Raw genomic sequence first — 22,503 nt, 5'->3', positions numbered from 1 at the left:
GGCAAGGCCTAGGTCAGAGATGACAGCAGGGGCGTCTGCCTCAAGACCGGGGTTGAGAAGGACTCTGAGGCCAGAGAAGGAGTGCTGGGAAAAGGAAGTCATGACACGCGAGCTGTCCCAGACCTAGGTCTTCTGTAGAAGTTTACTTTGGAGAAAAGGAGTGTAGTTTACTTGGCCAAATGAATGTAAGCTCGCAAAGCACCCCAGACTTCAAAATTAAATTAAAATTAAAAGCCTAACTATGCTCCCGAGCACGTCACAGATGCAGAGCGGCAGAGCCGGGCCCCGAACCCGCCGTGGGCCGGCCGCCTCACTCACCCCGCAGACGAAGGCGATGACGATGAGGGCGACGCAGGCAGTGACAGCCACCAACAGGAGCGTGAGCAGCAGCGGCCCGTGCTGGCTGGTGAGACGGTACTTCTCGTAGAGCACGTCCTGGTTCGGGCCCTCCTCGCCCTCGTTAAGGAAGTAGCGCCCCTTGGCCGGCATCTTCCCCTCGAGGCCCACCCGCCCGGCAGTGCCCTCAGGAGACCCCACGGCCTGGGGAGCATCTGTCTGCAGACACCCTCCCTGGTGGGCCTAGGCCTCTGGCCTCTCGGAGCCTGGCAGGCGGGGCTGGGCAGGGGCCCCCTCAGCAGGCAGCCGCGTGGGCCACACGGGGCCCGCACCGCTCCGCGGCCAGGCCGGCTCACAGCACCACTGGCCTCTTCCTCTGCATCCGGGCTGGGCTGACCAGACACATGGGGTCCTCAGCTCTGCGGAGACACAAAGCAGACCCGGGTCTGAGTCATCAACCTAAACCCACACCTAACTCCTAGGTCCCGTTTCAGGCTCTGCACACAGGGCTGGTTCCCTGTGTTTCCCAGGACTGCAGCAGCCACTAGCCACACATGACTATTTAGAGTTAACTGGGTTAAAAATGAAATTAAGGGGCGCCTGGGTGGCTCAGTAGCGTAAGCTGGTTTCAGCTCAGGTCATGATCTCACAGTTCGTGAGGTCGAGCCCAGCGTCAGGCTCTGTGCTGACAGTGCGGAGCCTGCCTGGGATTCTCTCTCTTCCTCTCTCTGTGCCACTCCCTCCTGCTCTTTCTCTCTCTCTCAATTTCTTTAAAATGAAATTCAACGTTCAGTCCAGCTGTCACACCAGTCACATTTCAAGTACTCAAAAGCCACACACGGCTAGTGGCTATTATATCCGGCAGCACAGATAAAGAGCATTTCTATCATCTAGAAACTTCTACTGGACAGCACTACCCTAACAGTTTGACTGTTTGACTTGCACAGGGAGGTGGAGGTCTCTGATCCATCCCAGTGAATTCTGTGTAGGGTGTGAGGCAGGGATCAGCCTTCATCCCTTTCTTCTACATGGGCATCTGATGACCCCAGCAGCTTCTGAAGAAGCCACCATTCTCTCCTCAAGGAGTTCAGTGCAGCCACCTTTGTGATAAGTCAGGTGACCATGCATGTGGGGTCTGTTTGCAGGTCCTTGCCCAAAGACCACACCCACCCAACTACTGGGGCTTTGTAGTGCGTTCTGTGTCTCAGACCCCCACACCTGCTACACCCAGACCCTCCCCCTTGCGTTCATGTTACATTAAGCTTCCACGAAAGACTGCCTTTTTTAAACACATTTTTTAAGTTTCCACCTACAAGAATTTGAAAAGTTTGCAAGCTCCACTTCGTAGAAAAGGAGCCCAAACCTCAGAGAGGGAGCACAGCGGACCCTTTATGGCAAAATTGGGAGCAGATGCCAGGCTTGCAATGCTCAGCCCAGATGGACTCCCTCTTTCCCAGCACCATTCATTCATTTGTTTATTCATTTATTCCAAAAAGGCAGTTAATTGTGCCTGTGGCCCCCTAGGCCCACTACGTACCTCCCGTGTGCCAGGCAAGCTCTCTCTCCCCCTGGAACGCCCAGTCCCCAAAGAGAGAAAGTTACCCAAAAAGGTGCAATCCCTACATGCAGGGGCTGAGGCCTGCGGGCAGCTGCCATATTCCCAGCGGGAACCCTGTGTCACAGGAGCAACCCTGGACCAGGAGTCCAGGCTCCCAGCATCCTCCAGGCCTGCCTGCGAGACCGGAACCAGGACAGGGCTGGTGGCAGAGGGCAGGGAGGAGGTAAGAGGTGGGAAGGCTCAGGGCAGTCACGAAGGGCACGAATGGCCACTGGCAAAAGCTGTGAAAGAAAGAGTCCAGAGCCCCTACAGGTAGAAGAGCAGGGTGCCCAGAGTCCCTGCGTCTGAGCAAAGCCCCCTAAGTGAGTACCCACCTGGGATCCAGGAGCCACCTCAGACCCTGGTTGGGCCCACAGCTACCAAAGAGCCCAAAGCGCTTAGGCAAGTTACAAAGCTGATTTCTACACGAAATTCTGATTTATGAATGAGGGCGGCTAATTTAAACGCTGGAGCCGTGCCACCCACTGGTTGACAACCTCTAAATCTAAACCAACCACTCTTTACTCCACACGGAGTGTTTCTGGAGTATTAACCACGTATGCCTCGCCCTATGTGGTAGGGTTTACAAAGCAAGATCAGGTCCCCACCCTGAGAAGCCCCCACTGCAAAGCTCCCCTAAACCAGCTCTTTGCGGTCACAACAGCAGAAACACTGTCAGGCCAGGTGCCCACACCCACATTTTCACTCCCAAGTTCATGACTTGCAAAGGCCAAGGTGGTACAGCCATTTTACAAATGCAGAACGGAGCCCAGAGAGGCCGAGTGGCTGAGCTGCTTGCCAGAAGGGCTGGGATTCAAAGCCGGGTCTACCCGCTCCCGAACGAGGGCCCCTGGCCCGACCTTTCTGTCTCGCTGAACTGAGCCCTGTGAGCAAGGGCAGCTCCCGGGAACTGAACCACAAGTGCACACACTGCCCATCTCTCTGGCCGGGCACCAAACTCCAGTGCCTCGGGACTGGACTGACAGGCTGAGAAACCCCAAACACCACGGGGCCAGGGCAACGTCTCCCTGCAGCTGCTCTAAACCCCAGGCAAAGCCCTCAGACCAGAGCTGTGGGGGGCCAGGACATGCATGCGCGCGCACACACACACACACACACACACACACACAGCACCTTTCACCCCACTACTGACCTGCCTATCCAGGCACACGAAGCCCAGCTGAGGCAGGGGTGAAGAGAGAGGAGCACTTGGAGGGTTTCCCGGGGAAAGGGGGGGAACCCTCGCCTGGTAAACACCGCTCTTGGGGATCTAATTAGGCCACTTCCTGGGCAATGGCAGGCGGGCGAGGGCGTGGACAATAGCCCTGGACACAGGGACTTCGGCCCATCCAGGGACCGGGTCCCACTCCTGGAAGAGCAAAGCAGGGCAGGGCTGGGAGGAATGACCGTGTTTATCGCTCCTGGTCAGAGGCCTGGGAGCCAAAGGCGGCATCTCCAAAGGCCAGCGGCTCCCTAGAAGCAACCCCCCCAAAGCTGGACACAGAGGCCCTCCCTACCAGGGAAGGCTTCAAGGCCTTTCTGCCCATTCACCAGTTCTTCTGCTGGTCACTGACAGCTGGCAACTAGGAGGGCCCCACAGAGGCCCTGAATGAAGAAACTCCTTTGCCAAGCCTCCAACAAATGACCCTTGGCTCACCCACCTCAGTGACGGGGAGCTCATCGCCTCTCGGGCGGTCTCCTCCAGAAGTGAGCACTCCTTCTGGCTGTAAGGCCCACCTGAGGCCAAGTGAAGCCGACCCCCGTCGCTCCCTCACCCCCACCCCAGTAGTTCTGTCCCAAGTCCAAAGACACCAACAGCAGAGACACTCATATGGGACAGTCGAGGTCCCTTTACCTGGAGGAAGCAGAGCCCAGGGGTCAGACCTCACGATCACCCTGGTAGGGGGAATAGGGCAAGCAGCCCATTTTACAGTGGAGGGGACCCCCAAGGTCCAGTTGGGAGGGAACATTATTTCTTCTGCTGCTGGGATTGTCTCTCCCACTTCAGTCCCTTGGCTCAGGGGCCACGTGAGCCGGGCTGGCTCATCATCATTGTCCCTCTCAAGCCCCAGTGACTGGTTTAGGGACAGTCATGTGACCACAACCCTCTGAGAACCCTCTTTGGGACTTCTGCTGACCCACCGAAAAGAGATACTCTCTTTTGCTGGTGGCCTACAGCTGCTGGTGGCCACTGGAAGTCACCACAGGAGACGGCCCAGTGAGAATGAAGCCGACACAGAAAACTGGAGAGAGACAGAGACTTGAAAATACCCCCCGAGCCCCTGGATCCAGCTGTGCCTGAAGTTCAAACAGCCTCCAGATATTTCAATCACACGGGACAATCATGCCTTTTTCGGGTAAAGCCAGTTTGTGCTTCTGTCACTTGCAACCAAGAGGCCTTCTGCCCCAGTTTACTGTATCTGGGAAACCCTCATGGCCTCCTGATGGGTCCAGGGTCAGGGGGCAGAGTCCCATGTAGCTCAGAGGCAAGAGCGGGTGCCCGCAGATACGACTGGCCCCAGCTAGGCCTCCTGGAAGGGGGCTGGGCCAAGGAGGGGAACTTCCCTTGCCCATACCTCTGTCACCACATCCCGGACTCCACAGCTCAGAGCCAGCCAGGCTGCACGGGACCCGGTCCAGCAGGAAGCTGTGGCAATGGGCCTCCCCACATCTCCTCCAGTGGCCTCCAGAGACTCCCTTCTGTGGGATGAATTAGGGAGCCCCGGGGCATACTTGCATAGAAATGGATACCAAAGGAATCAACCTCACTCCCCCAAAGCACTCCTGTTGGGCCCTGCGCTTCCCACAGCCCTGTGCCCCATGATAGAGGGGGGTGGGCAATGCCATCAACAAAGTCTACCATGTACTTACTGCGTGCCCAGCGCTGGGGGCTCAAACTCTGCACACCCGCCCCGCAGGGCAGTATGACTACTGCTTCCATTTTATGAACGTGGGAACACAGAGAGGTTCAGTCATTCTCCTGAGGTCACACAGCTAGTAAAAGAGAGCTGGGATTTGAATACAGGCCACCTAGGCTCACCTCTCATCCTGCCCAACACTCTCACGGTGCTGACATCCCCAGAGCCCATAACCTCTCAAAATGCTAACCCCTTCCTGCCCTCCCCTCTCAAAGCCTAGGACCGAGGGTGGGAGGAGGCAAAGTGTACTCCATCAAGGTTCCTCCATCTGCCTTGAAGAAGTAAAGTCAGAAAGCCACGTCAGGAAGCCTCCTCTAAGCCAGCAAGATCCAGGAGCACCTCTTCCTACAGGAAGCCCTCCAAGCTACCCACACACACCTTCTCCTCCTTTTCCTACAACTGAGGCAGGGCTGTGGTCTCCTTGCCAAATACTGACTGGGGGCTCCAGGTTCCTCAGCCAGAAGAACCGCCAGAAATAGGGAGGCTGGGACCTCAAATTATGAGTACAAGACCGGGCCCTTTGGGGTGCTCAGGATATCCTTCCCCAGCAGAACTAGCTGATCCCACAGCACACTCAATGCTACCACACCCCTTGGGGAGTTCTAGCCCACCTCCAGCTTTCACAGACACGGACAGGGCACCCACTTCCTCACCCAAGCTGCACTGGCAGGAATCCCCGCCTGGCTTCCTCTGGCCCTGCCCAGCAGGCCTCAGAGCTGCACAGGGCCTGGGGCCCCGGTGGCCTCAAAAGGAGGAAGTGGGGGCTTTGGGGTGTGCGGGAGGGGCAGGCAGGCGTGAGGAGAGGCCCCACCTCGGCCCCTTGGGCTCAGTCCCTGCACCCAATCCAGCCTGGGGTCCATGATGCTGCAGCCCAGAACCCACAGACACAGTCTTAGCCTCCTCGGCTAGCCCAGCACTCAGCTTGCTCCACGGGCTGTGTCACAAGCAGATTTTTATTTGCTGGGGGTGGGAGGGGGGGTCTCATGTTAGGGCATCTCCCTCAGGAGACCCAGAGTTTTGTGAAGGGGACCCAGAGGGTACTCTGCCTGGCAAAGTCCCGGCATAAAGGGGCACCACCCAAGAAACCTCATGGGACCGAGGGATTTCAGCCTGACTGCCATGCACGCCCTCCCCTCCACCAACACCAGAGCCGAGCAGCCCTCAGGCCTCTCCCCCTCCACACCATTGCTCACGCAGGGCCTGACCTCCCTCCCCACGCAGGTCTCTCCCAGGCCTTCCCAGAGTCCTGCCAACGGTCCCATCTGTCAGACATCCCAGCACCTGCCTCACCAAGGTGAGCCAGGATCTGTCGTGGTAGGATCTGTGTCTATATCCTGCAGCTGGGCCCTGGTCATTGCATGTAGACCAGACGGAAGGACAGACAGATGGATCGATGGACCCACGGATGAACCAACCAGCTGGAATCTTGAACCAGGCAGAAAAAGCAGGGGAAAGCAAACAGGGCAGCTTTGGAAGAAGGAGGGAGAGCCCATCAGGGCAGAAGGAGGTGAGGGGCACCTGGGTGGCTCAGTCGGTTCAGTGTCCGCCTTCAGCTCAGGACATGATCTCACGGTTCACGAGTTTGAGCCCCTCATCGAGCTCTGTACTGACAGCTCGGAGCCTGGAGTCTGCTTCAGATTCTGTCTTTGGATTCTGTGTCTCCCTCTCTCTCCGCCCCTCTCCCACTTGCACTTGGTGTCTCTCTCTCTCTCTCTCTCTCTCTCTCTCTCTCTCTCCCTCTCTCTCAAAAATAAATAAACATTAAAAAAATAAAAATAAAATAGAAGGAGGTGAGAACATGAAGGAAGTATGTCCCTGAGAATGGGAAGTGCTGGTCAAGGAAGCACAGGTTCAAACCCCAGCTCTGCTCCCATGGCCGTACGTCCCAGTCACTCACACTCTGAGCCTCAGTCCTCCTCATTGGTAAACTCGGGTGCTGATACCCAAGTCGTGGGGAAAAGTGAGGTGCAGGTCATGATGGCCAGCAGGCTGTTTGCAAGGACAAAATAGCAAATGAGCCCAGAAAGAAGGCTGTTTCCAGAGCTGAGGAAGCCCATGGAGTCCAAATAGAAGAGACAGAGGCATGAAGCAGGCAGGGTCCCCCCACGAACCTTCTAGTTCATCTTGCCACCTCCTGGTGACAGCCCACAAGGCCACGAAGCAGGGGCAAAAGCCAAAGTGCCCAGTGATGTGAGCCCTCCAGCCAGCCCCGCTCCCCATCACGCTTCCCCAGGACCCCCAGGCTGACTTTACACTAGCTCCCAGGGTCCACAGGCTACCCATCAGTCTCGGATCCAGAAAGTCCAGCTCTGCCACCAACCTGCTCTGTAACCCTGGGCAAGTCCCTTGCCCCATCTGGGCCTCGGTTTTCCTTCTTGCAAAGGAATGGATCTGTCAGACCTCTGAGACCCGGAGGTGGGCTGGGCTGGGCCTGGCGTCTGAATCATAAAACGACGACAACAAGCCTAAGGGGACAGCCTGGGTGTTGTCACCTGGCCCCAGAGGGCTTATTCTAGGGGTGGGGTAGGGATTATTCTTTGTACCTGAAATCCTCCCTGCCACTTCTCCTGTGGATTAAGTCTCAGCATTGTCAGTGTCTCCTTTAAAATACAAATGCCTCATTCACCCCTTACCTCCCAGGCTCCAGCTGGCAGGAAATGAATTTTGCTATCTCCTATGCCGATTCGAATGATGGTTAGTAACTGCCCGGGGAAAAATCGTCCATTCATTCATTCATTCATTCATTCATTCGTTTATTCATTCACCTTGAGAGAGATCCATGCATTCATTCTTTTAATGGATGTACACTAGCACCTTCTATGTGCCTGGCACCAGGCCAGATGCCAAGAGGAAACTATGCTCCAGGCACAAGTTCCCCGAAGGCAGAGACCTCAATGCCGGCCTCTCCCAGGTGTGTGTACAGAGTGGGGGTCCATGCAACAGTGCTTATTAACTAACTAACCGATCAACCAAGGATTGCCGGAAAGAACATTTTCCCTGGCTCTTGCCTGAAATCCCACCGTCAGTGATTCATTCCCAAAGTTAAGCACTGCCCTCACGAAGCTCCCTCCTTAAAATGAACACACTTTGGGGGCACCTGGGTGGCTCAGTCGTTCAACTCTTGGTTTTGGCTCAGGTCATCATCTTAGGGTTCATGAGTTCGAGCCCCACATCGGGCTCTGCGATGACCGTGCAGAGCCTACTTGGAATTCTCTCTCTCTGTCTCTCTCTCTCTCTCTCTCTCTTTCCCTTTCTCTCAGAATAAACTTAAAACATTTTTTAATAAATAAAATAAAATAAAATGAACACACTTTCATGCCCCCATTCAACACATTTCTGACCTCTTTCCTCTTGATAAGGAAGGACAGAAAGGGCTAGTCTACAGGCACCTTACCAGGTGCCAGTCCTGCCCAGGCTGGCAGGACAGAGGTCTAGCCACTGACTTCACACTTTGCCCAGGGCCCCACCCAGACAGCCAGTGGTGAGGAGGCATGAACAGGGTTGGGAGATAGGGGACGGGATCCATTTCACAAAGCCATAGATATACCCCAGAGTAACCACTGAACTGGAGTGAGCAAGAAGGATGTAACTCCCCTGCCAGTATCCTGTTTAAAGAGACAGCAGAGCCCAGAGGAGAGAGAACAAGCTGGAGTCATAATTTATACCAAGATGATTTCCAAAGAGAGCAAGAAACCATGAAAGAATGTTCATACAGTGCTGTAGTGGGTCAGTCCTTTCTGACCTGACACAGAAAAGACTAATCAACTCCCATTACATTTAAAAAAACTACTCCAGGGGTGCCTGGCTGGCTCAGTCAGACCAGCATGCCACTCTTGATCTCAGGGTTGCAGGTTTGAGCCCACTCTGGGCATAGAGCTTACTTAAAAACAAATGAGTAAATAAACTTATTAAAAATCTACTACATTAGGGGTGCCTGGGTGGCTCGGTCGGTCAAGCATCTGGCTTCAGCTCAGCTCATGATCTCACTGTTCCCAAATTCAAGCCCTGCATCAGGCTCTGTGCTCACAGAGCCTGTTTCAGATTCTGTGTCTCCCTCTCTCTCTTTCCCTCCCCTGCTCACACACTCTCTCTCTCTCTTAAGCTATTAATAGCAAAATCAAAAGATCAATGAGAAATTAGGGAAATATTTATAACTCTTATCATAAGGAGCTAACCTCTCTCATATGTAAAAAGTTCCCACAGATCAAAAAGAAAAAGACCAATTAAAAAAAAAAAATGGGAGAAAGGTATGGATAGAAAGTGCACAGAAAGGCAACACAAATGGCTGTTAAACATTTAGGAAGAAGCTAACCTCACCCATAATAAAAAAAAAAAAAAAACACCACAAATTAAAACTACTACGGAAAATCATTTTTACCTATCCAATTGGCAAAGATCAAAGCATTTATACGCAACACAACAGGCAGTCACACAGCCTTGGCAGGAGTGATTCAGCATAACCCCCGGGGTGGGGCTGGCGATTTAGTCGTATGTAACAAAATCACTCCTGCACACACAAACCTTTGATGTAGCAAAAGTCCTTCAAGTAATTTACCTTACAAACACTTTCACAGATGTAAAATGACACATGTACAAGATTATTGTTGCAGCATTACAATAACAAAAGAAGATGGTGTGTCTGCCAGTTAGGAGATAGCGAAATAAATCACAACGCACCCTTCCTGTGGAATACTACGCAGCCGTCAAAAGGGTGCAGCCGTGTGAACTGAGCTGTCCCAGGGTGTTCTGTGAAAAATCCACATGGCAACAGCAGTGTCTGGAACGGGTAATGCCTGAACCAGGATACAGGATAACCAAAACTGATGCTTTGGTGGAATGAGTGAACCTTCAGTTTGTTTCTATTGTCGTAATGCAGCTTGTGCAATTAAAAGGAAGTTCTTGGGGAGCGCGTGGGTCAGTCAGGCGTCCGACTTTGGCTCAGGTCATGACCTCATGGTTCGTGAGTTCAAGCCCCACATCAGGTTCTCTGCTGTCAATGTAGAGCCCACTTTGGATCCTCTGTGTCCCTCTCTCTGGCCCTCCCCTCACTCTCTTTCTCTCTGTCTCTCAAAAATAAATATTAAAAACAAACAAACAAACAAAAACAGAAGTTCTTGGGGTGCCTGGGTGGCTCAGTTGGTTAAGCATCTGACTCTTGGTTTCAGCTCAGGTCACGATCTCACAGATCGTGGGTTCAAGCCCCACGTTGGGGTCTCCACAGACAGTGCAGAGCCTGCTTGGGATTCTTTCTGTCTTCCTCTCTCTCTGCCCTTTCCCTGCCCACACGCTCACTCACTCTCTCTAAAATAAACAAACATTTTTTAAAAGTTCTTTTTTTTTTTTTTTTTTTTAATTTTTTTTTTTTAACGTTTATTTATTTTTGAGACAGAGAGAGACAGAGCACGAACGGGGGAGGGTCAGAGAGAGAGGGAGACACAGAATCTGAAACAGGCTCCAGGCTCTGAGCACTCAGCACAGAGCCTGACGCGGGGCTCGAACTCACGGACTGCGAGATCGTGACCTGAGCCGAAGTCGGACGCTCAACCGACTGAGCCACCCAGGCGCCCCTAAAAGTTCTTAATACAAGATGCAAGATCTACTGCATACATAGTGCCTACAGCCAACAATACTATATTGTACACTTCAAATTTTTCCTATGAGGGCAGATCTTACGTTGAGGGTTCTTATCACACTACTACGACTAGTACTACTAGGAGTAATAATAACAATAATAATAATAAAGGGGGCAAAAAGAAACTTTCGGAAGTGAGGAATACGTTTATGACATAGATTGTCACGATGGTTTCAGAGGGGAATACTTATCTTCAGCTTATCGGCTGCATATATTAAATATGCACAGCTTTTTCTACGTCAATCATACCTCAATAAAGTGGTTTTAAAAATAAACTAAACACGTGAGGCAACTGGCTGGCTCAGTTGGAAGAGTGTGCAACTCTTGATGTTGGGGTTGTGAGTTCAAGCCCCACGTTGGGTGTAGAGACTACTAAAAACACAAATAAATAAACTTTAAAAAATAAACTAAAAAATAAAGACTCTATTAGAAAAATTCAAGGGCAACAGAAGGTGACTGATAATTAAAGGGACGCGTATACAAACATGGAAAGACACGTTCCTGGCATCTTTATTGGCGTGGGGGTGTGTGGATCTACATACATAAGTATGTATGCAAATACATAAAAAAATAGAACCTGTTTACCGGGCGCCTGGGTGGCTCAGTCGATTTCGGCTCAGGTCACAATCTCACTGTTCAACACGGAGCCTACCTGGGATTCTCTCTCTCCCTCTCCCTCTCTGCCCCTCTTCTGCTCATGCTCGCTCTGTCTCTCGAAATAAATAAACTTAAATAGAACTTGTTTTAAGAAAAATAAAGGAAGGAAGGAAGGCAGACAGACAGACAGACATCCGTCTCAGGCCCATCAAGTGTCAGTTGCACACCCGGAGAGTTACTTCTCATCTCTGTGCCTCAGTTTCCTCATTTGAAAAAAGGGAGACTAAGTTCTGACCCTGCAGAGCTTTGAGAGGATTCGATGGGGGTAAGGCACGCAGGGTGTCGAGGCTCCACCCGACACAAAGTACCCAAGTCGAGATAACAAGTATTACCAAGTTGGCAGAAAGGGCTGTGGGGTCTGGAAGGCAGGGAGCGGGGCACCTGCCCCTTCCCCTCCCCGATGACCCAGTCGTGAGCTCCGGCCCCCTACTCTGCCCTGGGAGTGGCCTAGCCTAGAAGTGGTCAGCACCTAAAAATTGCTATCTGGGGCCCTGAGCAGCCACAGGGGCTGACGCCCCCGTGGGGTGCCTGGCGGGGCCTGGACAGAGAGGCGGTCCAGCCACCCAACCTGGGCCCTAGGGGAGGTGGACAGTGTCAGAGAGAACTGCCATCTGGCATCCCAGGCAGCATGGGGACCCCACCCCAAGCCTTGCAGGCCTGCTTCAAGGAGAGAAAGCAGAACACCTGCCCTCAGGACAGGCTCTGCAACCTCTGAACCCAACTAGAGAGACTCCCAGCGGCCTCTGGCCTCCCTCCTCTGAGAACCTCCACCTCAGTGAGCGCCTGTCAGGAACAGGCAGGGGCAAGGCCCATGCAGCCCATCCCCCCTCAGCCCATCCCCCCCAGGGTGGGGGTGGGGGTGTGGGTGGAGCTGCTCTCACTCTGTTTCCAGCTGGGGGCGGACTCTGGAATCCTAACCTACTTGTTCAAAGCCCCCTGGCTGAAAAGCAGGAGAGCTGGAATTCAAACCCAGACCTGCCCTACTCCAAGGCTCCAGCTCTTTCTTAACCCTCCGTCTACATTTCCTGAGGCGTGCTGCCCACCAGCAGAGCCACGAAGAGCTACACACACATGGCCAGCCCCACCCACACTGGACTCTGGTCACAGGCAGTGCAGGGCTTGACATTCTCCTCCTCCTCCTTTAAAGAGTCCCTGTATACATTAGCAATTAAAGGCTCTGAGAAGTCCTGCAGAAAAGAAACCTGCTGAGTTAAACACAGCTAAACATTCCCCGGTCTGTTTGGTTCAAGGGACCCTTTTTTGCATTAATTTCCAATGAACTCCTTTTGGGAAATGCTGACTGTGGAGTCTCGAAGATAGCTCAAAGCTCCTCACTGGGCAGCTGTGGCCCAGAGAGCCAACTATCTTCCCCTCTCCTGACAGCCTGGGGAGCTCCCTCTGGCTGGGGGCCCCGCTCTCCCACCTCTACCCGACCCTGGGTTGGGCTGGATGGACACACAAGGGAAGGACAAGCCAGTGCAACTGCTTGTGGGCCAGGGGACCAGCCCTAAGCTTGGCCTCTGGGGTAGGGGTGAAGGGAAAATGGGAAGATGGGAAGAAGGCCTGGATGCACAGCGCCCTCCCTCAGGCAGTTTTAAGTTGGGGAGCAATCTGCCCTGCGGAATTGAGAAAGCAAGAAAGTGCTCTAAATACCAACCAGGAAAAGACCCGCCTGCGTCTCTTGGCCATGCTTCCTGCCTCTCTCAGGCAATGCAGGGAAGTAGCCCACCTGCCAGAGGCAAAGCAGTGCAGGGGACAGAGCCCTGGGCCGAATGTCAGGAGACCCAAGCTAGAGTGGGAGCCTTTATCCACTCTGGTCCGGTCCCACTGAGACTAGCAAGCTGGCCACAGAGAGGTCAGTGGGAAAACCAGACAGTAAGACATCCTTGCCCAGAACTCAGCAGGCCATGCTGGAGGGGCCATGGCCTCCCCCAGCCATCCATGGAGCCCAACAAGACATCACTGTCTAGTCTGGGCCCCCGAAGCCACTGCCTCATCCACAGACCCTCCCCCCCATGTGGCTCCCACAGCACCAGACAGCAGAGTGCCCGGCTCTAATCCAAAGTGCTGAGATCCCACTTCCTCAAGGCTTCCTGAGAACCTGAGCGAGGCCAAGGGGGCACGTGATGGGCAGGGGGGGTTGCCTGGTGAAAGCCCAGCCCAGAGCCCGGAGGAGCCCTTCTGCAGGGGAAGCAGGCCTAGCCGACCTCCCTTACCCTCAAACCACAGGCTGGCCTCTGTAACTACACCCACACGGGGGGCTCAGGAGACCCTCCCTACAGTTCAGTTGTCCCTAGAGCTAGGCCCCCCACTCCTGGTTACTTACTCCTTCCTGCCACAAACTCCTGCCTTCCAGAGCCAGGCTCTGGCTGGGTACGGGAAGCCGCTGTGATGGATCCCCAGTCCACAGCAGCCCCATGCACCCCTAAACACAAGCTTCCCCTTGGGATAGCCTGCCAGGGCTTCTTGCACCTGTCTGGGTCCCCAAGAACACCAAGCCCAGTTGTGCTCACCCCCTGGCCAAAAACCTCCTCCAGGGCTTCCAGAGGCCTTCTTCGCGACTGCACAGTTTGACTTATTTCAGTTCCCCAAACAAGCCCCACCCTCTTGTCTCCGGGCTCTGGCCGCTTAAAAGCACAGCCTACCTCCCCACCCCGAAAACTCCCTCTGCCTGGCAAACTCCTGCCCAACCCTTCAGAGCCAGGCCCAGCCACCACCTTCCACAGGAGGGCTGCCCAATTCCCTCCTAATCTGGATTCAGTGCCTGGCTCTCCCTTCCCAGTGCCTGTGTCGAAACACAGGACACCTGGCCTGTCACTGCCCGGCTACCTGATGCCTCCCCCAAGGCTGACGTGTGGCTACTCATTGCTCAGCTTCCAAAATCTGACACCTGCCTGGTACACAGGGGACACTTAAACCCAAGCCCCATGGACTGAGACAAATACAGCCCATGCTGAGCAGGCACTGGGGGCTGGTCCCAACCCCGGTGTCCCTGTCCCCATCTGCATGAGCTCGGGCAGGTCACCTGCCTCTCAGCCTGGGTTTCTCACCTGAGCAGTGGGGAGCTTGCCAGTTTATTCTGGACGTGAAATGACCTCATGGCTATAAAAACTCCTCCTAAATCCAGAAACTTCACACACTTAAGGGGGCCAAACTTGTGTTACTTCAATGACAGGAAAGCAACCCCCCCCGCCCCACCCCCCACCGCCGTGGTGCCCGTGCTCCTCCATCCAACAAGTGCTCACTGAGCCCCTGCCCACTCCAGGTACCAGGTGACAGGCTGAGGCCATGATAAGCAAGGTCCCTTGGAAAGCATGTGTTGTCGGGGAAGAGGAGACACATGTAATAAATGAGCCACATGAGGAAGAGAAATGCTAGGATGGGCAAGGAGCAGCCTGGGGCTGAGGAGTCAAGAAGGTAGGAAAGCCTCAGGGACCAAACATCAGAGGCGCTGTGTGACCATGGGCACATTCATTAACCTCTCTGGGCCTGTTTCCTCACTCAAAGAATGGGCTGGTAATGGTACCTAATGCTCAGGGACTTCACAGAGAGGCTAGTACACAGGGTCTGCCATCAGGTGGGGTCACCCCAGTGGCTCCAAACACAAGTTGGGGCGGGGGGGGCGGGGGCGGGCAGCCTGAGAAACCTTGATTGATATCAACAGGCACTGGGAGACACCCTATAAATCCCGGGGTCCTGACACCCCCCCCCCAAAAGGTAGCCCTTCCCTTGCTCCCCTGCCCAGAAAGCAGGGCCAGACAAAGGATGCAGAAGTGCTGGTCCCTGCCCTGGGCACTACCTGGGCTAAGGCACCCCCTCCATGGGGGGCCTCAATGGTGGCTCCAGGGAGCCTGGGTGTTTCAAAAGAGGATGCCTCCCCATTAGTCTGGGTCCCCCATTAAAGCAGCGCCTCCAGCTGACTTCAAAGGGCTCCTCCTCCCCGAGCCAGATGGGGCCCGAGGGAGACAGGTGTGGGAGGCCGGGAGCAGGGACTGGCAGAGCCAGGAAGACCCTGGCACACACTGGCAGGGGATGTGCAGGAGGGGGGGGGGGGCAGCCTGCCTACTGCAAAGATGGGGAGGCTGAGGCTAGGTGGGGGAGACAGGTGGCCCCTCGTCCACATCCCCACCACTTAATGAGGCGTGAGGAAACCGTGCCTCCAACAGAGCTCTGATCAGGAAAATGCACACCAGCCCCAAAGCTGTGAAGCCCGTTGGGGCTGTTTTCCCATCTGTGCAGGGAGGGGCTGTGCCCCATGCTCCTGGGCCTCTCCCTGCTCAGCCAGCCAATGACACCAGGAGCCATCCACCCAAGTCAGCTGGTCCCAGAAGCAGTGAGACTGAGCCACTAACCAGGGGCAGGAAAGGTCCCTGCAGGGGATGGCAAGGGCCGAATCCTAGAAGACAAAGAGGTCCCCACCAGCATATTCTGTGTCCTAAGAGGTGGTTGGTGGCACTGCCTACTACATGCATCCCCTGGGGGCCTCCTGTTCCCTTGAAGCCAGGCCTGCTGTGCTGCAACCCCAGGAGGACACAAGCTCCTCCCTGGGCCATGAGTACTTCTGTCCAGGAAGAAGAGGGAGGAGGTAAGCCTGGGGGGCCAGGTACATGTCTGAGAACTGGGGTACCCACGACAAAGACCTCAATTTGTTTCTTTTCCTTTGGGCACAGTCACAGGTAAATGCTTCCAGTGGTTGCTGTAGGGAGGGGTACACACAGGGGAATAACAGGGAGAACGGACAGAGGAGGGTGCCCCCGGTGTCCCCTGGCACCGGCACCGACAGGGGGATTTTCACAGAGCCCGGGCGGAGGGAAAGCTGCCAGGCGACTGACTCCAGAGCAGACCACTTGAGCCTCCTCAGCCCCCGAGCTTGAAGACCCCGAGGAGGGGGCCTCCACATGGGTGACACGGGCCAGGATGGGGTATGAGGTAGGGAAGCCCTGAGCAGAGGGGCTGCATGGACAGGGCAAGAGAGAGGCAAGCAGCGTGCTGACCCCAGAGTACACGAGAGGCCACGAGAGGTGGGACTGGACCAGCACGGTGGGCTGGGACCAGAGGACCCCAGAAGCCAGGAGAAGGGGTTCAGATGTGACACCAGACGGGAGAAACTGGTCAAGTGTGTGCATCGGAGGAACCCAGGAACCCCACAAACCCCTTCTCCAGGGCTCAAGGTCGGCCATCCTACCCCATCTGGACTGTCGGTTTCCCCTCCCATACAGCACTTGGCTGGTGCTCAGGCAATGCCCTGTCTGTCAACGTGATCAGCAGATGGTGGGAGAAAGGATGACCTAGTATCATGGGGAGGAGGGTCACCAAAGAGGAACTGAGCCCACCTCTGACCCAAGTCTCGCCCTACCTCACCCCAGCGCCTAGAGGGCTTCCAGGGGAACATCAGGGAGTGGAAGGTGCTTCAGCCCAGGTCTGCACCCAGGATCTGGCAACACCCCAGGCATGATGTGGCCGGCTGTGAACTCCGTGGGCAGCGGCAGGTCGAGCCAGATGCCGACGGTTGCTGGGTGGGCGCCCTGCCACCCTCCCTGGGGGGTGGGGGCTGGAAGAGCCCTGTGGGTGAGTGGAGACTGAAAGCCAGGGCAGGGGCAGAGCTGGAGGGCCACCGGGAGGGGGAGCAGGCTGGCAGCACTCAACACACACAGGCCGCCAGGGAAACCCCAGACATGGGTGTGCTGGTCTCAGACGGCTGGGCAGAGTTTTTCACGCATATTCCAGTCCCCCAGCAACCTGCCTGGGCACTGCCACCTCATAGAGGAGGGGACTGAGGGACTGTGAGACAGCAGTTAGCCCAAGGGCTGCAGGCTACCAGGGAGGCCTCTCCCACCTGAAACAGGACAGGCGGAGGAGAGCCCCCAACACAGCTACATGACAGCGATCACACCTCCCCCGGAGCCGGGGCTCTCCTGCACCAGGTGCAACATGTCCCCCTTTGTTTAAGCCTATAACCGCCTGGGCAGGAACCACGAGAGACACAACTCACAGATGCAGGAAACTGGCTCAAATAACCTGGCTCACCTCACATGCTGCTGGAAACAGGCAGAGTGGGGCCCGGAAGCAGGGGGCTGGACCCAAGGACCTCCAGAAGACCCCTGGCTTCTCTGGCTGTTCAGATGTGATGGTCTCATTCACTGAGCCAAACTAACTCCCAGCTCGTAGCTACGCAGATCTCTTCAAGCACACGAAATGCCTAACAGGCCCACTACCCACGCTTCCCTCCCATCCCTGAGACCCGACCCCATGCAAGGCTGGAATCAGCCACTCTGGCTCGAGCGTCCAGCGTGACCCTCTCTGCCCGCTCCCTCAGCAGCCCCAGAACAGTCCCAGCTGGGTGAAGCACTGCCCTCTGCCCAGGCCCTGGAAGATGGAAAGTTGCCACCAGCGGAGTGTCAGTGTGCCCCACACCCCCTTCCTCCAGGACAGGAGAAAGGTCAAGGACACTGAGGGATGGGCCACCCATCACCTCTTGATGACCTCCAGTATGGGAGGATGGCAAGTCATGGAAAATCCAAAGGGTCAGATCATCTACCGCCAGCTGAAGCAGGACCCCAGCACGTGACCCAGGAGGCACGGCCCAGCCGCGGGGGAGCCCTGACCCAGCCCCCGCCACCTTGCAGTGGGTGCAGACAAGGGTCAGGCCAGGCCTGCAGGGTGGAGGACCCAACTCAGAGGAACCTGATTCCTCCTTCCCCATGGTGAGGATCATGTCCTACTAACTCTTCAAAGCCACCCAGAGCCCCTGCTCAGCTTTGCCCCACGCAGCCTCTCCAAAGAAGGGGAACTGTGCCCTGACCCCCTACAGGCCTCAGACATGGCGGCTCTCCATGACAGGCAGTGTATACACCTGGACAGCCCTGGGGACTGACTCGCCGTGTGACCCGGGACAAGAAAGTGCCCCTCTGGGCCTCTGTCTTCTCCTCTGCAAACTGGGGGGCAAAAGGCACCTACCACAGGGTAGGGGTGAGGGGAGCAGGAAATGGGTTAAACCAAGAGTTATAAACTGTAAAGGGGGGTGCATGTCCTCACAACCACATCAAATCTGACCGGTATCTCCTCCTGAAAAGCACCTTTGGCCTATTTAGAAGCCCTGCTCCTGCCCCTTCCTTCCCACCGCTCACTGCCTAGGCCCTCCCTGCACCAGCCCCCATTGCTTGTAGGACCCACAGGAAGACCTCCTCTCTTGAGACCCACTCCTGGCAAAGGGGCCCTTCGAGGCCACCCCTCCCCTCCCGGCCCCCAGAAAACGGCTGCCAGTAAACGGCCACTTCTTTTCACTAAAACATTACAGGAGGCTCTTCCCCCACACAGTTCACACCTTCCCTTCTGAGGGCCCAGAATCCGGAACAATCTGACAGCCTCCCCTCCTCTGCACCCACACCTCACATCAGAAGCCACAGGAAAGCCCCAGAAGGCCCCTAACCTGGAGGTGGGGAGACCCACAGCTTGGTTAGGAACAGACCCTCCCAGAAGAAGCCCTCCCAGACTTTCGATTCCGTGGACACATGCACATCCGGCCGAGCCGGTCACTTCACACTTCCTCTTAAGTCTGCTCACTTCTCATTTCCGTATCTTCTTTAGCTTTGTCCCAGGCAAAGGGACATCATGAAGTCACAGATCTAAGGTCCTATTTATAGGTGTTTTTTTTTTTTCCTTTTCCTAAAACACATTAAAATAGATACCTAACAAATTTTAAGCATGTTCATCCACATACGGCCTAAAACCACCACAGGGCCCCCATCTGAGAAAAGCTGGTCTAGTCACTCTCTAGGCGGCCACCCTCAGGCCGTCCACCCGCATGTCTGTGGCAGACAGCCCACGGCCACACAGACATCGGAGCAGAGCCCGCCTGGACTCCGGCCAGGCCTCGGGGCCAGGGGCCCCGTGCATGGAGGCCCAGCCCAGCCCTCTGCTTTCCTCACCCCTCCGCTCCCCTCCCCCAAGCGCTGGCCAGAGAGGAAGCACCCAGTGCCAGCTGCCCTGAACCCCAGGTAGTGACACAGAAGCGAAGCACCTGATCTGCCCTGTGTACATGTGTTTGGAGGAACACAAAGAATGATCCAGAAGGACCTAGTCCCAGTGGTGCACACTGGTCCCCAGGGGCCTTAGACTGGGAGGGGCTGGAGGGAAAGGGAGACCCTTCCACTTCCCGGGGCGTCTTGCTTCTCTGTCTCTGGGGCATGTAGCACTTTCAGAGTTTGTCTGGGGCTATTCATTTTTACTTCACAAAAGAAGTTCGATTGCCCTCCCCCGACGATCCTTCCGTCACTGAGAACAGAGAAGCGGGCTTGTAAGTGTGAAATTACAACCCTGAAAGGCAGAGCGGGCATCTGCAAGTCCACAGTTCCCAGACGTCCAGGCCCACCCCCCCCCCCCCACCCTGCCCCACGGTCATGACGGCACCTCCTCGTCAAGCTGGGCAAAGCCCATGACCAGTGGTCTCTGGTCCTGTGTCCGGGAGCCGCCCCACCTCCCGCGGCCCAGACCCTGTCCGGCCCCCGCCCAGCCCGGGCCGCTGGGACAGATGGCGCCCCGTCCCCACAGCCCGCTTTACCTGGCTCTCCTCCGGGGCCCCCGGACGGCCAGGCCAGGGTCTGAGGAGCCGGCGTGGAGGTGGGCTGTCCCTCGCCGGCCCCTTCTCGGCCCGCGTCCAGGCTCACACATGCGAGGCCGCCTTCGCCCGGGCTACCTAACGAGAGCAAGTCGCATCTGGGACCCACAACTTCCTGCTCCGCAGCAGCCGCCTCACAAAAGCTACAGCCGAACCCTCAGCTCAGCGCCTCCGGGGCTGTTAGGGGGGGGGCCCGCTCCCAGCTGCAGCGGGGCCCTCAACACAAGTGGGGGGAGGCATCGGGCCAGGCTCCTGGCTCCAATGACTTCATGGAAATTGGAAGCTTTAAGCTGGAACAATTTTCAACAAGTGAAAATAAAACAAGCACCAAGCCTCCGTTAGAAGGCCCGAGACGACGGCTGGAGGCCAGGAGCAAATGCATCCTTGATGAGCATTAAAAGTGAGAGAGCAGCCTGGCACAGAGCCTCATGCTGGTTCTGCCACTCACAGACAGGCCATGAGCCTCAGTTTCCCCACCCACCTAGCGAGGGGGCTTCATCCGTCTCTGAGAGGTCAAAGGTCTCCAGCCTCATCTGCTGCCTTTCCATCTCCCAGCTGCCCCCATGCCTGGAGCCCCTATTCCAAGCAGCTCGAGCCCCCAAAGAATCCCAACAGCCCTGGGCCCCAGGATGCCAGGAATCAAGCCCCTTCTGCTTTGCCAGCCCTCAGTTTCCCCCACTGGGATCATGTGGTGCTCAGCTGTGAGGCGGCAGTTATGAAGGGCTGGGAAGCAGGGAGCGGAAGCCTCCCAAGACAGAGGAAGAAGGCACTGCTGGTCCTCAGTCACCCGCTGAGCATGTGACCTGGGGGCCTGGGATCACTTTCTACCTTTTATCCTGACAGCAGAACCTACTGTTTGGTAACAAAGTGGAGAACAGAGCCCTATTTTCCCAGCTGACACTCCCACCCTCCCCAGACCCCCCTTTCAGCTCCCTCCTCGGAGGGGGCAGTGGTCAGACCCTTCCCTTCCAACCTGCTACATCCCCAACCCTGGCCACTGGGCACCTGACACCCCAGCCCTCAGACAGACTTCAAGGTCCTGGCAGACAGGATCTGTGCACACAGGCTAACGTGCTTTACAACCAGCATTTAGACACTGACTGTGTGCTGGCATTGGGGACAGCCTCACATAACTGCCCATCAGCTCCATGAGGAAGGTCCTGCTATTATGCCCCTTCTACAGAGCAGGAAACTGAGGCTCAGAGACGCCACTCACTTGCCCAAGCACACACAGCTAACAAAAGGCACAGCCAGGATTCAAACTCAGGTCTATCTGACTCTGTGGCTTGTGCTTTCAAACACTCACCCGTGACCATCCTGGGGCCAAAGAAAGGCTTCCCTGAGGACAGGCTACTCCAAGCCCCACTACCCCCTCCTCAGTGGGTACCCTCACCAGAGACCTCTAAGCCCTGGTACTCAGCACTCCTAAACTCGCCGAACAAACTCCCCCAAAGGAGGGGCAAGCTCAGGCTTTCTCAGCATCAGCCCAGGAACTGGTGTCTGTTCACTCCGGGTGCCAGGGCGCAGGCATGGCCCCGACCCTCTTCTGTTCCTCTCAGGAACACCTGCCCTCCTCCCCATGGGCAGGACCCCTCTCTGGTGCTGCAGACACAAATGTGACTTGGACACAGCCCCCATCAGCCAAACCCCCAGGCTGAGACATGCCCACAACGGCTTGCCCAAAGGTCTGGGACAACCACCCGTAAAGACAAGATACGTGGTCCGGAGCTCAGGGCAGAGAGACCTCAGCCACCTGGGAGCCACAGGCTGTAGAAAGTGGCCAGGCCACGAAACAGTGGGCAAGAGGGCGTAACACCGTAGCAAAAACAAGGCAGACAGGGCTGTCAGGCGGCCAAAGGACAAATAACGCAGAGCCCGGAGCCAACAGCTTGGCCTCGTTTGACACCAGATGACAAGCCCCTCCCTCGGGAAGAAACCCCATAGCGCCCATCGCGTTTCGGACTCCAGGCAGGCTTCTGGGAAGGGGTGTGAGCAGGGAAATACTTTTTCCTTCCCCTAAAGTCAGGGGGCTCACCATACCCGGGAAGGGGTCTGAGCAACCAGGCTGGCGATTTACCAAGCCGGCCTCTTGTCCCACGGATGCGGGATGAAGAGGCTTCAGAGCAACAGAGTCAGAGACCCCCTGAGCAACCTTGGCAGCCCAGGAACCCACCTGTAAAGTCACCCAACTCCTCAGAAGGCTGGGAGGCTTATGTGAGAAATGCATATAAGGCACATAGTAAGCGCTAAGTTAAAGTCAGAAGCGGAGGGAGGCCAGAGGGTGTTCTCTCAGTTCTAAACCCCAGATCCCACTCCACTGCATGCCTGCCCTGGTCAGAGGCCTTCCGTGGCTTCTCTGTGCCTCCTGAGTCAAGTCCTGGCTCCTCCTCCCGACCCCCTACAACTCATCTTTCCACCCTCCCTGATTAGGAGTTAGAAGGCCCTAGCTCCATCCTATAACTTGTAACCAGTTGCATGACTTCAGCCAGCCCCTTCTCCCCTGGAAACCCAGTTTCCTGCCTGTTGAGTGAAGGAGTGAGCAGAGCGTGTCCCTATGTTCCCAGTCTGGGAAAGAAAAGGATCCCAGCACATCTCCGAGCCCACATTCCACACCTCGTTCTTTCATGTCCTGACTCAGACCACCAGGGCACAGCCAAAATGAAATGGTCAAAAATGCCACCCATTGGGGCACCTGGGTGGCTCAGTCAGTTGAGCGTCCGACTTCGGCTCAGGTCATGATCTCACG

General features: G+C 55.9%; 1 protein-coding gene across 7 annotated transcripts in view; it reads right to left on the bottom strand.

Moving 5' to 3' along the window:
- The window catches only part of ADCY7 (adenylate cyclase 7), a 45,159-nt gene extending 24,685 nt beyond the window's left edge, over positions 1–20,474 (bottom strand). For 3 of the 7 annotated variants that reach the window (XM_042917960.1, XM_042917961.1, XM_042917962.1), the window contains exons 1-2: positions 19,701–20,474; positions 319–755 (exon numbers count right to left, since the gene is read on the bottom strand). In XM_042917960.1, the coding sequence (XP_042773894.1) occupies positions 319–489 (171 nt within the window). In that variant the 5' untranslated portion in view covers positions 490–755; positions 19,701–20,474. Of the gene's footprint in view, positions 1–318; positions 756–13,653; positions 14,231–19,700 lie in introns of those variants that run through there. The other 4 variants (XM_042917963.1, XM_042917957.1, XM_042917959.1 and 1 more) reach the window with 4 other exon arrangements.
- Between the last annotated feature and the right edge of the window lie 2,029 nt (positions 20,475–22,503).

Source organism: Panthera leo, chromosome E2 (genome assembly GCF_018350215.1).
Source record: "Panthera leo isolate Ple1 chromosome E2, P.leo_Ple1_pat1.1, whole genome shotgun sequence".
NCBI classification, from domain to species: Eukaryota; Metazoa; Chordata; class Mammalia; order Carnivora; family Felidae; genus Panthera; species Panthera leo.
This window is presented reverse-complemented; position numbering and strand designations above follow the sequence as displayed.